General features: G+C 43.9%; 1 protein-coding gene across 9 annotated transcripts in view; it reads right to left on the minus strand.

Moving 5' to 3' along the window:
- The window catches only part of dlgap2a (discs, large (Drosophila) homolog-associated protein 2a), a 185,291-nt gene that overhangs the window by 80,972 nt on the left and 86,463 nt on the right, over window positions 1–17,856 (minus strand). For 6 of the 9 annotated variants that reach the window (XM_084915595.1, XM_084915594.1, XM_084915589.1 and 3 more), the window contains one exon: window positions 5,898–5,930. The exons of the other annotated variants lie outside the window; for them this stretch is intronic. In XM_084915595.1, coding sequence (XP_084771721.1) covers window positions 5,898–5,930 — 33 coding nt within the window. The remainder of the gene's footprint in view (window positions 1–5,897; window positions 5,931–17,856) is intronic. 9 annotated transcript variants of the gene reach the window in all.

The following is a 17,856-nucleotide window of genomic DNA, read 5'->3' on the forward strand; positions in this document are numbered from 1 at the left end:
CAGAGTTGTGATGTGTGATGATTTATCTCAGTTAATCTCTGCATTGTAACAAACAAACTGCAAACTTGACCTCATTTAATCTCAAACTGATTCCATCATGTTGCCATTTTCTTGCTGTCTTGATGCTTCAAAGTCGCGTTGAAGATGACAGCTGACTGCGACTGGTCTCAGGCCAGGTTCCTGTTACCTCTGACCTAAATATGATATTTATTTATGACCATAATAGAGCAGCCATAGTGCCTAGAACAACAGAAAAGCATCAAAATACAAATGACTGTCTTGGGTGGTTCCCAATGACATTAGAAGTCTGGCATAGACTACAGGAATATTCATATATGTACTAATTGAAATCAGGACTTTATATGGATCATACTGGAAATCTGAAGTTAGTGGCAGGGTTATGTATCCTGAAATTGGAAGATTAATGTTAACTTGGTAAAGTTAACAGCTGTTCTGTACAGAGTTTTCCGTGCAGTAGTGAGGAGATTAAATTATGGGGGTAAGGGATAGGATAAGTATAAGCCATAAGGCTTCAGCCTATTCCTTTTTCGGTTTCTGTTTGAGTACTTTTATGTAAAATTATAATCTGTTGTTGTTGTTGTTGACTGAAATAAAATTTCAATTCAATTCAATTCAATTCAAATCTAAGGAATGTGTTTGCTGAACAGCGTACACTACTGACATGGTTGTCAGCACAGACATCTGGAGAACATTGCTAGTAAACCTTTACATTAATTCATTCAGTGATTACAATTTTGTGGAAAGACTAATTTTAGATAAAGGAGAAAGTCCAGGAGCAGAAGGTGCTCCTTATGAGGCTGCTGAGGCTCCGTGTTGTATGATGTGCAGCATCAGTACTCCCCTCACACCTACCAACAAGCTCCTTCTGTATTGGACACTGACCTTGGCCAGTGGTCTGGCACGCCGCACGTCCTATTTATCTGGCTAACATACAATGTAAGTGGCTTTGTGAACATTAAAAGGCACGTACGCTGCCCGCTCCAATACAGGACAGAGTTTGTGGGCACAGAAGGAGTACAGGAGCCTATCAGAGCACAATAATGTTACTGATAACGTAGATAACGTTGCTCTCCTGCAGGCTCATGGCTGAAGTTGTCCAACACAAAATTACACTAAAAGACATTCGTAGCGTTGATACGATGCAGTTAAGAATAAGACCCGAGAGCCTGATAATCCTTATTGCATTGACTAATGTAGCATGTAAAAAACTGGCTACCCAGAATGAATAATACATGATTTATCCACCAAACCGAACCTCGGATCGTGCAGTATCAGTTTGCAAATTTCCCTCTTTGTCTCTTTTTAAATTTATACACAAATAAAACGGTTTAATGGTTTCTTATTTATTTAAAATAATGAGATCATAAATGTGCAATCCAGCTTGAGGCAGCTCATGTGGGACTGTGGGCTGTTCAGTGTCAGGGTCCTGTGTTTCCATGTGCCCAACAACCTAATTACTAGAATTGCTACCCTGTAAAAACATAATCAAAGACACAATTAGGCATCACATCAAAACATGTAAAGAAAATAACAATTTATTAACAAAAAGTCCCAGAGGCGAGCCAGCCCACTCTCCCTTCTGCTTTTGATGTCTTTCTCTAACAGATGCGTGGCTTACCCTTCACCTCCCCCGTCCTCCTTCTGTCTCAACCATTTTCTTTCATTGTCTCCCTCACTGTGAAGTTCAGGGTCTGTGTGAAGGTCCGGTTAATGATGAAATGCTCCCTTTCACATTTGCTGTCAGTGAGCAAACTGCCACGCATCACCAATGCATCAGCTGAAGGACGGGGTTCTAATTTTGACTTGAAAACAGCTGTGTCTGTGCTTCCTTTGTCCCCGTGCTCAATATGAGACTCTGTGTTAGACCTTGGCGAGATGATTTGAATTTCCATTAACACCAGTAAGTGCTTCTCTTCATTCTCTAAGAAAGTGTCCTCCCTCTTGCTCTACGTCAGCTGTAAACGTCATGTTTTCTCTGGGCTGCACCACAGAGCTCTCTTATTTGGGTGCTTGGAGCCACGTCTTTGCGTATTTCATTGCAAATTTGTGGGCATCCTCTAATTTTCCCAGCAGCCAAAGAAAAAGCTCTAATTGGTGCATCTTTGATAAAAACTGAAGGAACAATACTTTGAGAGTTTGCACATTAAAAATAACCTAAACAAAGAAATATTCTGCATCAGTTTTTCTGCACGTTCACCGAGCAGCTGCGCTTGTTCTCGTGCCTGTTTCGCAGACTATAAAAAGAAATGTGTGGAACAGAGAGATGAAGAAAACTGCTGCATGATTATTTTTACTGACCAATTACTTACTTTTTTCATGTAGTGTACAATAAACAAACTGAAATTAAGACTTTATAACAAACATCTGACATGCTCTGCTACTGTACGGTTTCAGAGTGGGTCCAATCATTTTTTATGTGTTGGTGTGAGCTACATATTTATGAGATAAGGAGTTAAGGGTTCCAGTGGGATCTGTAGCCCCTGGCTCAGCATTCAGCTCAAACACAAGAGGACAAGATGTGCAAATGTGCATGTTTGCACTTCAATGTCTCTGTATCGCTCTTCCTCACATCACATGCCTGCTTTCTGCCCCTCTCCCGGGATTATCACCTGCAGGCGACGAAGCCTCGCCTGGCCTTGTAAATGCGCTAAATTCCTCTCTGACAATTCTCAGAGCAAACACACAAACACAGAGATAAGAGCTGCGTGTTTTAAGTAGGTTTAAAGTCTGGTGACCGGTATGAAACAAGACGAGTGCGCCAGGCAACAAACGACAAAGACAGTCATGTCTGTGCATTAAGGAATTTAAAACAGCAAAATATATTTTTTATTTAGGAATTATAGAAATATAAAAGCAGTTGTTCACCAAGAATCACCACGTCACACCGCAGCTCACACTCCCTCCTCTCAGGACTGAAACACAACAGAAATCAGATTTTTACAATCTGGGATTATAAGGCTCAGATGACTGATTTACATCAGTTCCTGTCCAGACCTTCACTTCTTCATTAGACATCTGTGGGAGTTCCTGTACCACTGCTTGAAGAAGGTGTCTTCCAGAAACTGGCAGTAGGACTGGGAGTTGAGCTTGACTCCATCCTCAACCCGAAAAGGCCCCACAAGCTCATCTTTGATGATACCAGCCCAAACCAGTACTCCACCTCCACCTTGCTGGCGTCTGAGTCGGACTGGAGCTCTCTGCCCTTTACCAATCCAGCCACGGGCCCATCCTTCTGGCCCATCAAGACTCACTCTCATTTCATCAGTCCATAAAACCTTAGAAAAATCAGTCTTGAGATAATTCTTGGCCCAGTCTTGACGTTTCAGCTTGTGTGTCTTGTTCAGTGGTGGTCGTCTTTCAGCCTTTCTTACCTTGGCCATGTCTCTGAGTATTGCACACCTTGTGCTTTTGGGCACTCCAGTGATGTTGCAGCTCTGAAATATGGCCAAACTGGTGGCAAGTGGCATCTTGGCAGCTGCACGCTTGACTTTTCTCAGTTCATGGGCAGTTATTTTGCGCCTTGGTTTTTCCACACGCTTCTTGCGACCCTGTTGACTATTTTTAATGAAACGCTTGATTGTTCGATGATCACGCTTCAGAAGCTTTGCAATTTTGAGACTGCTGCATCCCTCTGCGAGATATCTCACTATTTTTGACTTTTCTGAGCCTGTCAAGTCCTTCTTTTGACCCATTTTGCCAAAGGAAAGGACGTTGCCTAATAATTATGCACACCTGATATAGGGTGTTGATGTTATTAGACCACACCCCTTCTCATTACAGAGATGCACATCACCTAATATGCTTAATTGGTAGTAGGCTTTCGAGCCTATACAGCTTGGAGTAAGACAACATGCATGAAGAGGACGATGTGGACAAAATACTCATTTGCCTAATAATTCTGCACTCCCTGTACGTCCAAAAATGCTGCGTTAACTGTGCGTTCACACATGGTAATGTAAACAGAAGTGAATTTGTGTTTTAATTTGACTTTAAATATTTCAGCTTCATCAAACACACTGTGGTTTCTCTCCTGATGCCACCGACAATCACAAATGCAGGAAAAGAGGAGAAGGCTCATGAGTTCAGCTTGATTCCAGCAATCAGCTGAACTCCTCCTCCTCCTGTTGGCTGTTAGGGGCGAATAATCCTGGTTTTCCGACTGTTTATCCAAAACTTTGCTTTGCATTCCTTACATCTGATGTGTATGCATCATTACCGAACAGCTCTTAATGTGTTCTAAATGAAATCTACATATTAAAGAACTTTAACTAAAAAAATAAGTCCAAATGGGTCCAAAATGGGAAAAACCATAATAATAATGTAAGTAATCAAAGAATAAGCTCAGGAATCAAAGTGACCATTAAAAGCCGTTTCTCAACCAACCACACGGACGCTCCAGGGCTGGTTTCCCCTCCGGAGGTTCAACAGACACCATCCTGTGCAACATGAAGCAACAGCATGGGTGCCTCTGGAGCTCTTCTGCCCAGATCCACACACATTACTCCCACACACACACACACACACACACACACACACACACACACACACACACACACGTCGGGTATTCATATCTTGTGGGGACACCTAATTGACATAATGCTTTCACTAACCCAACTGTAACCCTGACACTAAAACCACATTTTGAGTCTCAAAAATCCGTTCAAACTTATGGGGACCAGGATTTTGGTCCCCATAAGTATAGTAAAATTCCAATTTTTGGTCCCCACAAAGATATGAATACACACTCACACTCACACAAACACACAAACAAACACTCACACAAACACACACACACTCCCTGTCCTTCCCTCAGGCCTCCCCTCCCGTCTTTGCTCGTCTCAGTGGGAAGGTCAGAAGAACACAGTTATCATGCTCGATTTGATTACGTCTTAATCCAATCAAGCAAAGCAGAGAGAGTAGCATTGATTTTTGAGACACAGAATAATGCTTATTGGGCTTAGAGGCACATGGCTGATTCCTGGACAAGGTTAAGTCCAGAGGGAAATATCATATCTGTCACCGAGCCCATCAGCGAGCATGCTCATTTCGAGGTTTACCCCTCTCACTGCAAGATGCAAAGCACTCTGAGCGCTTTCTATTCACCCATAATTTCCAGTCATTTTTGTTTAGAGAGACTGTTAGTAACAGCAAGCTACCAGATAAGACACCAGAACAAAACACACGGAGCGCAGCTGTGCAGAGACGGAGGGTCACCTCTCAGAAGTAACGCATGCAAAAAGGAGGTGATGGTTTTGGACAGGAGTGGAAGGAGACATATGGGAATGATGCAGGATGAGGAGGTGACAGGAGCTTGAAAAGACTTCTTAATCTAACGGCAGGCTCATGAACTAAGAAGATTCCAGGCATTGAAATACGCCACGAGCATGTTGCACACACACAAGCTCACAAATATGTCTTTGCTCAACTATGTGCGCAACATTGGATGAGATGTGAAGCAGAAACACTCGTGGTTAGTCATCGCTCCGAACATGTGCCCTTCAGCCTTCATGCTGTCAATTAGAGTATGTGCAAAAACATGGCTGCCTCTGGAGTTACATTGTGCGTACACACCCCAGCCTACACATGTGATACTTTGAAATTTGCAGCGCTGCTGTCGAAATGCTGCACGATAAATAAATAAAAACCAGGGAGCGCTATCTCACTCTGTGCAGTGCATTTTTTTGTCTTTTATTATTTTTGACACGGAACCTAAAACCTGCTCCACACCATTGCTTTGTTGAGATGAAGACTGAAGAACAGGGTGTCTGCAGCAAAGCCTCGCCCCCGCTCCGCTTCCCACCCTCCCCTAATGGCAAACAACAAGCTGGGAGATGACGATGACACGAGCATTTCGGGGAATGGCAAAGCCCACTCACCTTCTGGTTCACCACACAGTGTGCACTGTGATTCTAAACAAGGACCAAAGAGAGATAACAGGAGATTATTAACAGAGGCAACACATATGCGAGCATATATGCTTGAGCATGTGTGTGTGGGGACAAACATTAGCATCACCAGACATTAGGAAAAAATGGAGATTGAGCATCCCTCTGCTCTCTGTCACAAACAAATGAAACATTCAAAGTGAGCAAACAACAGAGAGCCACAAACATTTTCCGAGCTGCTGATGTCCTTGCAGGGCGGTACCCATGTGCAATACAATAGAAACCCAGCAACCATGCATAATACAACCGTGAGCCACACGCGGCCACATAAAAAGGGGAGAAAAAAGAAAGAGGATCATAATTCATCAGTGTCATGTGACAAAACTGCAAACACACACAGCATTAAATGAAACCCTGAAACAACATGAAATCATGACGATTCATTGCTATAATCATTTGAAAGAAGAGGGTATAAGGGTTAATATGCACCATGCATTTCAGGCTAAACCTAAATGACACATGCAGGTCATGCAAACCAATCGTCACCCAAACACACAGTACTACAAGTGCGTGAATCCCAAAACTCAGTTTAAGGGCATTAAAGTTATCGATCAATCCTTCCTATGAGCCGGGAAAGTGTTGGCAGCTTCCAGGAGTGCAGCGGGATTATTTTAAACAGCCCAGATTAGCAAATATGTTGCTTTGCAGAGGCAGACAGTGGGCTTAACAAGCAGAATGATGATGAAAATGTTGTGTCCTCGGGCCCTGCATTTCACAGATGGCCTCAAAGCAGCTGTGCTGTCTCTCTCTTTTCTCTAAAAGTGGCCAAAATAGGCCATGCATGCTTTTTGTTTTTGAAATTTTATTTTGCTGAAGTGCTTTGTCATCTATTCCTGACTAATTAGGGGCTTAATTAGACGACCAGCAACCTTCCATGACTCGTCTTATTTTGTAGTAATCGGTGAGGCCGGTTCAAATCCTTACATACACACTCAAACTAAAATTGCCCCCAAATGCTCAAAGCACTAAAGCACGACTGCCTTACTGCCTCGTTGTTCCCACATGAGCTGTCTCACAGGTGAAGAGGCTTACACAGAGCAGTGCTCTCTTTAAAGGTTTGTTGTTGCTGTCAGTCTGGTTGTAACACAGTCACAAAACTGCCCATAGCTTCTTGTCTGAGCACCGTGGCTGCAATTGGCTGTGCTAAAATTTTATTTACTCTTTCACAACACCTTCCCTGTAAAGCCAGTATGTCTCTTCGTTTATGCATAAGTGTAGATCAAAAAGCCAAACACAGAGAGAACTCCAGCGTGCACATGTCCCTGCGCTGTCAGTAGTGTTTGGGGTCTGTGGGGTTAAACCAGTCACAGTCAGTGCAGGGCTCCCAGCGAAGTGGCGGACAGCAGAAGCCCAGAGAGAATTTACTGGTTTAATTAGCCTTTTTTACTTCCCACTCCCTACAGTGTAATTCCACAGAGTCGAAGCAATTGGCTCTATTAGTTTGTCCTGCCTGTTTAAATTTAAAATGCTCTTGAATTTCCCCGTGTGGGGCCCGTATTGATCAAGGTCAGGCAGTTTTTACAGTATGGAACTGTTCTCGGGTAATTCTTATTTGCTTTCCAATTAGATGTGTAAAGTAGCTGCCAGCGTAGCATCAAGAGAAATGATCATGGCTCTGCTTCTCAGGTACAAGGATAAGACTCTGAGCTACGTTGGGTTAAAACGTGGACGATGGCCGTGACACTCAGCTTACATCCTACAGGCCACGTGACGCCCGCCACAGGGTGCCGGCCAGCCTGCAGACCCATACGTTTGATGAATGAGCTTCCAACTATGTTCAATATGGAAAAAGCACATCAAGGTATTGATTGGTGTTAAATCCAGTCACAGTAAAAATGCCAAAGGTGGTTCTACCCAATCGTGGCTTAGCTTTGGGTAAATTAATAATTTCTTTTTGTTTATCTGAGGTTTTATGTACCTAATATTACGTTGCGTTCCTTTCATTATGTCCTGACATGTAAAACTTAGATTAATTATTATTATTATAAGATAAATTATCGGACTTTGGGTCTTCCAGGTAAATAAATCCCCAAAAGTTGATTCTGTTCATTTGGATGTTTTCAGTGGCAGAAACGTTTCGTCACTCATCCAAAGGGATTTCTTCTTCTTCTACGTGAAAAGGGAAAGACCATCTCTGAATCGAAGAGGGGGCCTAATGGTACTTCTTTCGCCATCTTACATGCTGTGCTTGCAGCCATTCCCCAACTCTCTGTGAATGGTACTCACGGCCATTAATCCGTGGTTGTTGATCAATAGTCATGAGAATTTGCATAATTAAGATTAAGGAACTGACCTCCCAGCCCTTTGTTCCTTCTGTGGTGCTGGTTTCAGTCATTATGCAAATGTACTGATTATAAGTTTGGGGAAACCTGCAGTCAGCTGAGACTGAAGAAAACACAACGTCCAGATGAACAGAATCAACTTTTGGGGATTTGGGACTTTTGCTATTGATTCATTTTATCCATAAATATATTTAACTGACTCCCGAGTCACATTCATTTTAAAACCTGAAGAACAAATCATCACTAAGCTCACTGGCAGAGATCGCCACCACTTTGTGTCGGGCTGGGACAAAGGCCAGCATCCATCCAAATATAATACTGGGTGTGAAAAGTAACTGTGCATCCTGAAAACAATACAAAAAACACACCAGCAAAAAGCATTCATCTTATGGCTCTGTGTGGAAGTGAAACCACAAACAAAGTGAGAGTTTTTCCACTGAGATGCTGAGAAAAGGTTTTGGAGCCAAAGCCCAAACTGCACACTCAACCATGTGAGGAGGAAATATAAGCTACAGAGGAAGATGACATAACTGCAGCACTTTACAGGCCATGATCGTCGTCACATTTCAAGAACACAACTCCAAATGTAGCTAAATAACCAGCCATGTCTCATCATCTATACCCGGAGACACGTGAGCGTATTTCAGTGTGCCAGTCTGGGCTTGAATGCAGACTCCTCGCTGCTCTGGAGTAAGCCAACTCGCTGTTATTCACAGGGGTCTGCGGCGTCCCACGATAACGCCAAACACAACATACACGAAGAGCAAATCCTTAGCCTTGATCTGATAATGTATTCATCCATAATTAAAGACTTCATTTCCATATCAGCGCAGCTTGCTCACACCTTCCCCGGTGGCTGATCTCTCTTTTCCCCTCACTCCCTGCCTTCTCTCCGTTTCTCCCAATCATGTGATGTGTGAGAGATCCAGGTGCTAATTAGCTAGTTTTCTTTTTTAATACGAACGCTGTGTTTCTGAGAAAACACGCAGTTATATAAAGGAAGGTGAGATGGGGCATGAAAACTGTGCAGCACAGGTGTGAGGGTAAAGATAAGCATATTGGAGTTGGCGTGTTTTATCAATGACTCAGGATTTACTGGAAGGAACAGCCTATAAGCTCTGTTTGTTTGCTCTGAGTTGGGCCGCGCACTGATTGTGAGACACAAGCCAAATAAAGGCTTGTTTATTGGGGGCAGAGTCAATCGGCTGTCAATAAAAGGGAAGTGCACAGAAATGTACAGATCATACAGATGAACCCGCAGAACTGCACTGACAGGCTAAAGATAAACCACGTCCCACGTGCTCAGCTTGTACTCTCATCTGTGTATTCGGTTACCACTTTCAGTTTACTTTTCCCTTGAATGGCACGAGCCATCTTCAGCGGGGCCCCCTGCACACAGCAGCCTCCCCCCTGGAGCTGATCTAGCACTTCTCAGAGGAGAGCGTGAGACTGAAGGCCTCTCACTAAGCTCTGTCTGTGTCTGCAGGGGCTAATTACACTGGACTTCCACATGCTATGCTACTTAAATCATGCGATCTACATGAAAAAGGTTATAAGTAGGCATAGAGAAAGTGCTGATCATACTTTAATGGGTTGATACTTGTGTACACAGGCAATAATGTACCTCAACTTGCTCCTTTTGAATGTGCAGGAGCAGCAGCTCCACTTCGAGTCCCGCTCCTCCAGAGCTCAGCCACCCTTCATACGTGAGCTCTGATGGTTGCCAGGTTTGCTTCATTACGTCAAAGACATGAAACTGGCCGGTGATTTGAAAGTTTGTTTTTAGTGACAGCAAATAGAAGAAGAAAAAAAAATAGATGCAGTAAATGTCAAGGAATCAGAACCTCAACATTGTGCAATAATGAGGAGCTCATTTTCAAGAACACTCTTAATTTTCCCTCCTTAGAAGGAAAACAGCAGGTATCTGACATCAAACAGTTTGAAATCAGGCCTGCCGTCAGTGTTTGTGGATGAAGAACACTGTCAGAGCGCTACAAGCAGCTTTACTGGTGTGCGACTTTCAAAACAAGGTGCGTCGGAACAAATGGCTAAAAAAGAAGCTTTAAAGCTTTGAGTCCTCTCCTGTGGCTGTGCTGTGAAGAAGCAGTGGATGGTTCAGCGTGGCAGACACGCAGGGATCCAAGCACGACCTTCAGTTATAGGCAAACGCTGTCATTCTGTGGCGAGTAAAAAAACTGTCACATGTCAGGATGCATCGCTTGTCTGTTCGGCAGATCTCCGTGGGTACATGTGGTGCTATGAGGCCGCCGATGCTCGAGGCAAGCACATCTCCCTGCAATGAGAAATCCAAACCTCCGCTCCACCCATTTCTGATTTTTTCAAGTTTATTTCTGTACAACGAATACAAGACTAATATCCGGTACATGGTCTCGCTGACAGTTATTCCTGTATGTATATGTTTATGAGTCACAATCACCTCCTCCTGTGGAAGTCTTCACAGGGGTCTCTAGATTGTTAGGTAACAGTGACTGGGGACCAGTGGAGTACAGCAGACCTCCACTGGGATAAGGAAGCCATTCTCCTTCCTCTGTCACACTCACGCTTTCATCGTGTCAATGGGTGGATAAGTGACAGCGACATCATAAAAAATTCTCCCTGACTGTCACTGATTTGCAGCTTCTGTCCGTTTTTGTCTTGAGCCTGCAGCGCATTTGGTGTAAACTGAATCCAGTGTTGAATTTAGGCATTTTAAACACAGTGAACACCTGCAGCAGAGACAAACAGGAAGTCAGGGACAGAGCGGAGGGTGATGACATGCAGCAAAGGCTTTAGAGTGAAGACTAATCAGAGTTAAAAGGGGACGGCAACCTCCTCGCATTTTGGGAAAATTGGTGTTTGCTTAATGATTGCAGTAATTTCTTTGCTATTGATGATGGTGATGACCGATTGTAAAAAGTTGTTGTGGCCAAACTCTTCACCCAGAGGCTGAAGGTGCACTGTAATCACCACAAGACTGGCCAAAAAGCAAGTGATTGCTGCTTTGCAATAAGAAACTCGACTCAACAACGACTAAAAAAACGAGGTTACAACGTGTCAGTTGTACGTGTTTTGCAGTTAAATAACCGCCCTGCAGATATTACATCACTATTTGTGGAAGAATATATGAATTTTTATTTCAAACATATGACTGTGCTGAATGTAAAGAAGCAGTGTGACCTATTTAAAGTGAATTTCTGTGGATGTCAACAGCAAAAGATTTGCACTTTTTGTCATTTCATCACAGTTTCTGCCATTTGACCCCACTGACAGCAGACTAACTGCAGACTGACAGCCGACTGACTGCAGGCTGACTGCAGACTGACAGCAGGCTGACAGCCGACTGACAGCAGACTGACTGCAGACTGACAGCAGACTGACTGCAGACTGACAGCAGACTGACAGCCGACTGACTGCAGGCTGACAGCAGACTGACTGCAGACTGACAGCCGACTGACTGCAGACTGACAGCCGACTGACTGCAGACTGACAGCAGACTGACAGCCGGCTGACTGCAGACTGGCAGCCGACTAACTGCAGACTGGCAGCCGACTGACTGCAGACTGACTGCAGGCTGACTGCAGGCTGACTGCAGACTGACAGCAGACTGACAGCCGACTGACTGCAGGCTGACTGCAGACTGACTGCAGACTGACTGCAGGCTGACTGCAGACTGACAGCAGGCTGACTGCAGGCTGACAGCAGGCTGACTGCAGGCTGACTGCAGACTGACAGCAGACTGACAGCAGACTGACTGCAGGCTGACAGCAGGCTGACTGCAGACTGACTGCAGACTGACTGCAGACTGACAGCAGACTGACTGCAGGCTGACTGCAGACTGACAGCCGACTGACAGCCGACTGACAGCAGGCTGACTGCAGGCTGACAGCAGACTGACAGCAGGCTGACTGCAGGCTGACAGCAGACTGACAGCAGACTGACTGCAGGCTGACAGCAGACTGACTGCAGACTGACTGCAGACTGATGCTGTCTTCACACACCAAAGTCATTCTGAAGGTGGCAACTGCCTGCAAGCGGTTGCAGACCTGATCTCCGTCTTCCAAGCAACAATTTCAAAGGCAATGAGATTGCACGGTCATTGCACACGGTCGCAGTAATTTAAGTTGTGCTGCAGTCTTCAACCACATTTTCCCCTAATGCGACTACATAATTAACCATCAAACCATTGGGTTACTTCAGTTTTCAATACTTGTAAATGAGGTTCTGATTGACAAGCTCATATTAACAGGACATAAACATGTTTAACCTGACTGACCAAACGACCCGCCCCGAGGGTGTTAAGCTAAGGTTTAGTTGAAGTTTGCTGAGATTTTCAGATTTTATGTAAATGAGTGGGAGTCTGCAGGGCCTTTAATCTTTACATATATGCTGTGAGTGTGCAGTTTGTAACATGGATGCGTATCATGCATACGTATCATATGCAAGCATGCATGCTGTAGTGCAGTGTGTGTGGGTGGGTGGACACACCGTGTTGTCACAATGAGTGTTTGCACATTAGAAGCGACATTTCATTTTGCAGTTTTTTTCCCATGTTAGTCCCTGAGCCTCACACATAACAGCCTGACTGTGCCGATAAGATGCACACGCCAGACACACGGAGGTGGGAGGGTAGGAGGGATGGATTTGGTGCATGTAGGCAAGAGAAGGTTGGTTTGGAAAAACAGAAGCTAAAACGTCCCATCGTTTTTCTATCAACCCCCCAGGGTCCCGGGTCAGATTTATACGTGGTTTCTCTGAAGTCTCAGGAGGCGAAGGGAGACGAAAGGAAGAGGGAGATAAATATTTTAGGGAGCAGGAGAGGATTGAAGTATAAGGGTGAGACTTTATTTGAGTGATTTGCTGCCTCTAAACTGTGCTCAAGTGTGGATGATGGCAGGGAAAGAAAGGAAGACACGTGTGAAAGAGAAGGACAAGTGAGGTAGGAAAGATGGAAAATGATGGAAGGCCAAAGAGAGCGAGCGAGCTGTGCAGACAGACACAGACAGCGAGAGTCATGCAGAGAGGATATTGATGGCCTCCTTCACGCCCCAGCAGCCCTCTGTCTTACTAAAGCATCTATCAGGACGGCCGGGCCTCGTACATGGTCATATTGACACCTGCGGATGGAGGGGGGTGTAGCCATAAATGGCACATCACTTACTTAACTTTCCCTTCGCTTTGTCCTCTTTGCTCACTGTGTCCTCCCAGCTCATTCATCATCATGTCCTTTAAACTCTTCTTAAATTTTGTTTAGAGCCAAACTGAAAATGTCTGCTTGTTGTGGGAAATGAGCAGACATTTGGTGTTTTTCAGCCAATTTGAGGGCGACGGAGACCTGATGGGTCATATCACTGAAATACCTGCAAACTCGAGTCCTTTCAGGCAGAATCAGTATAAATCATGCAGAACCAAGTGTTATATCTGCACATCTGTGTATTACAACAGTCGTGAACCAAGAAAATTAAATGCTGGAGTCAATTAAGTTTTAATTTTACCCACAAAAATCTGCAGAAATTAAAAATAAATCTGAGAAACACTGCTGGGAATCTGCAGCCATCTTTCATTGCACCAACAGGGAAAGCTTAAAAAGCAGCAGAAGATAGAGATAAACTTTTGTGGATTTTACAGTAGCAGGCGGAGGAAAGGCAGAAAATGATTCTTTTTTCATTTTAACAAAGAATTAAAGTCAGTCTGTTTCTAAAGGAACACGGTCCACTCGTCAGAAACCCCCGCTGGGTTAAAGTGGACCAGCGGAGAGTTCTGGCGCCTTCACTTAACGAACAATTAAATCTGATTGGCGGGTGATGCACATCACTCTGGATTGAGTTAATTTTTGTGTGCTGGCATTGCTTCCAGCTGATGGCATGGACATGTGCAGCTCAGGTGCATCGTGTGAAATGCTTTTCAGAAATTCTTCAAAAAGCTCAAAAATATCAGGAAGCGCACAAACTGGTTGTGTGCGCTTTAATGACACCTAAAGGCGGGACAGGTAAGGACAGCTCACCGAGGTAACATCATTGATTTTAATCTACATGTGTGGCTGAATTATATTTGTGCAAAATATTACAAAACTACTATTCAGAGGTTGCGTGACAGTCTTGTAGGCAGTTTGTGCAGATTCCACTGGCTAGTTTGCAGAGAGAAGCCTGTGCTTTCATGGTCAATGTTACATCACAGGTAGCTGACATCGATTTATACTCATGCTGATGATGGTGGTTGGACTCCCTGAATTCTAGCTTTTATATTCACTTCATGGTGTCCAGGCTGGAAATCAGCTCACAAAGCATCAGCTAATGTTTTAGCTTGGTTAAAGTTATTTGGCTGAATCCAAAATAGCAGGAAATATTAGAGTAACAGCACAGGTCAGCTGATCACAGCCTGCACACACACACACACACACCTTGGGGTTCCCCCACCTGCCAAATCTCACTTTCACCCCCACCTTTACATCCCATGTACGCAGCCTTTTATACATCTAGCTAACGGTTCTTGTATTTACAGATTAAACCAACAACAGAGGAAGTTTAGAGAATATTTGGCACTAAATATTTAACATGTACATGTCCCACGGCCACTAGAGCCTTACCGAGCGTGCTAGCACATCAGAATCAGGCGACTCAATGTAAATAACAAAAAAAATGAACTTTCTGAAGTGACGTAAATAAAACTGAACTGATGCTGAACCTAAACAGCATCGCTGTTTGTTTTGTGTGTGATTTAGTGACTCATCATTTTAAAACCCCTCCGAATGTGAAAGACATTTTCCCACAGAGAAAGCTTTAAGAGCAAGTGGGAAGGATGGTGTGTGGAAAATCAGCCGCTGATGTCTTATGACTGTTATTGTTATAAATCAATAAATGTAATCACTGTCATGCTCTGTTGCAGCTCATTGCCCCCAACGTGTGCGCAGCATTGTGCTCAGTATCAGCAGACGAAGAAGCAGAAAAGAGTCTGTCGAGCATGAAAGCAATCAGCAAGGTCAGTGATGGCGGTACTCAAGCTACTGTCTGTTATTCTTATTCCTTTAGACATTTTTGTTTTGTAGATTCAAAGCAAACAAGACACCAGAAAAGATAAAAATGGGAGACGGGGAGAGAGCTGGGGGAATACTGCGTACTGGTTATCTGCAGGCGTGTCTTTATTCGTCTCCGAAACTACAGAAAAATATTGCTGTGTTTGTTTTCCGTGGAGTTTTTCTTGTTTCAATAATTTTCAATTAGGAAACGAGACAGAGCTGAGCAAATCGTTACGTTTGCATCCTGAAAATGAGTCTTGATTGAAGTCGGTAATTTGGTTCGAATTGGAAGCTCATCTCTGAGCACAGGCAGAATCTGTCAGCTGTTTGAGAAAACTCAGACCCAACTCTAGACAAAAGGAACTCATTAAAATGCAAGCTTTTTGCAGAACATACTCAGGCTGGGTGAACACAGATCTCAGGGGATACTGAGGATGTACAGTAGGTTGGCTGTGTGCCATTAATTTACTGACTAAAGTGTCTCCATTGGAGTTTGAGCGCATGCTAGCTGTCTGCGTGGCTTTTATTATACGTTCCAGGTGTGTGTCATCAACACGTTCACAGCGATGATGATTTAATCCTGATATTTAATGTCATAGTTTAGCACTGAACAGGACACACAGCAAGTGTGTGAGTGGACCAAAGTACTGGGCACACTTGAGAACAAGCAGTCCAAGCGTTATTTCACAGTAATGCCTCCAATATTTCTTGGCTCTTTCAAATGGAACCACAAATATTAACCACGCGGCAGGATACAGTCATCCTGTGAAACGGAAAAGTTTCAAAAGCTGGATTTTAGAGAAAAGAAACACGGCTTTTTCTAAATTACCTAATTTGAAATGCAAACTAGCTTGTTTGTAACGCATTTAACCAAATTCTAAGATACTGTTGAATCCTCGTGCATCGTCAGTCTGTCTTCACTTCATCATCTGCAATGTCACTCAGAGCTATGTCCAAAAAATGTTGCACAATCTGCAAATAAACAGCATCAAAGTTTGCCTCAGATCCTCGTCAGGCAGAAACGCTCAGCGCAGCTTCGCACGCTTTGGAGTGGAACCCGGCCATGTCCCCCTCAGCGACGCTGCTGGTTACTTTTCATCTTTAGCCTGCGGTGAAAACACCGCGTGGAACGTGATTAATCGATAGTTTCTTGTGAACCTGCTGGAGTTTCATCAATCAGCATCATCTCTAAACCACAATAAGTCCAAGATCATGAAAAATCAGCAAAGACCAATTAAATTTGATTTTTAATTTTAGGAACTTCAAAATAAATCAGTTGCACTTTAGCTACATTGTCACGTGGTGTTTCTCATACAGCAAGATCTACCTGTCATGGTACCACGTGGTATTTGACTATAATTATTTGGACACTGATGCTATTTTCTCATGTTGCCTCTGTACAGCACTACAGCGGATGTTTAAATCCAATAATCAGTATGTGAATGAAACGGAGCCTTTGAGCCACTCTAAGCCAGGTTTGATGCCAGCCATCCCAATGTGTTTTATGCTGTAAGGTATCAAACTCCAGCGATATGATGACCATGAGGACAAGTAAAGGTGAGTGTAATGAACTGAACACAGCTGCGCTCTGTTTGGATTTAATGTGATCAAACTGCGTGTCTGTCGTCTGTCTGTACTGTCTGTAGAAACAAGCTTTTAATGTATCACGGCTATAATAATATAAACTTACAGACAACTCGCTCGTGTTCCTCCACAAGAGAAAACCAGACATGCTGCATACTTTCTCATGTGTAAAGACTTGATAAAGAGGTGTGTGTGTGTGTGTGTGTGTGTATACGTGAATACATGACTGTGTGTCTGCCTTAGAACCAATGGCTCAGTGTCACTGCGCTCATCAATCTACCCGCCTTCCCCAAGGATGATGTCACTGGCACCAAGCCTGGCTGGTGGCCCACTGGACTGAGGGGATCGACTCTCATTATCTCCGGTCCAGATTTATAAGGCTGCTGTGCTCATATTTTACAGAGAGGGACATGGAGGAAGCAGAGGGAGGGGATGAGGGAGCGAAGAAAGGATGAGGACAGAGAGATGGAGAGAGTGGGACCGACTATCGGCTATTTAAAGAAAATTCTTCTGGCAATCAGCACTATGAGCAGCATAAGAAATCAAAACCTGTGTGCATGTGTGCATCACTCCTTAGATGCCATATGCTGTCACTGCAAATAGGAAGAGGCTTCACTGGAAGCTACTTGACAAAGCAGAGACATCCAAGATAAAGACAAGTTACTCGATTTCTGCTAATTTCCCTCTGTCTCACACACAACCAGCAGAGATCACCACCTGTGCAGATGAGCTATGAGTCGAGCTGTTTGGTATACAAAAACACACATGTGCTGCTTAGCATACGCCCAAGTGCAGGAGAAAAAATGACAAAAAAGAGCTGCAATCATAAAAAATGAAAGGAAGAAAAGAGGGAGCCAAATTCTCTGCATCTTGGAGGGAGACCGGTAAATTGGCATGGCTGGGAAACACCTCTCCTCACCCTCTCCCTCTTCTAGACTCCTTCCATTTCTCTCCGTGTGTCTCCATAATGTCACAACATTGTTTCATGTGATTGGGTGTCTGTGTAATGATG

The sequence above is a fragment of the Perissodus microlepis genome, chromosome 19, assembly GCF_051167445.1.
Source record: "Perissodus microlepis isolate ML-2025 ecotype Zambia chromosome 19, ASM5116744v1, whole genome shotgun sequence".
NCBI lineage: Eukaryota > Metazoa > Chordata > Actinopteri > Cichliformes > Cichlidae > Perissodus > Perissodus microlepis.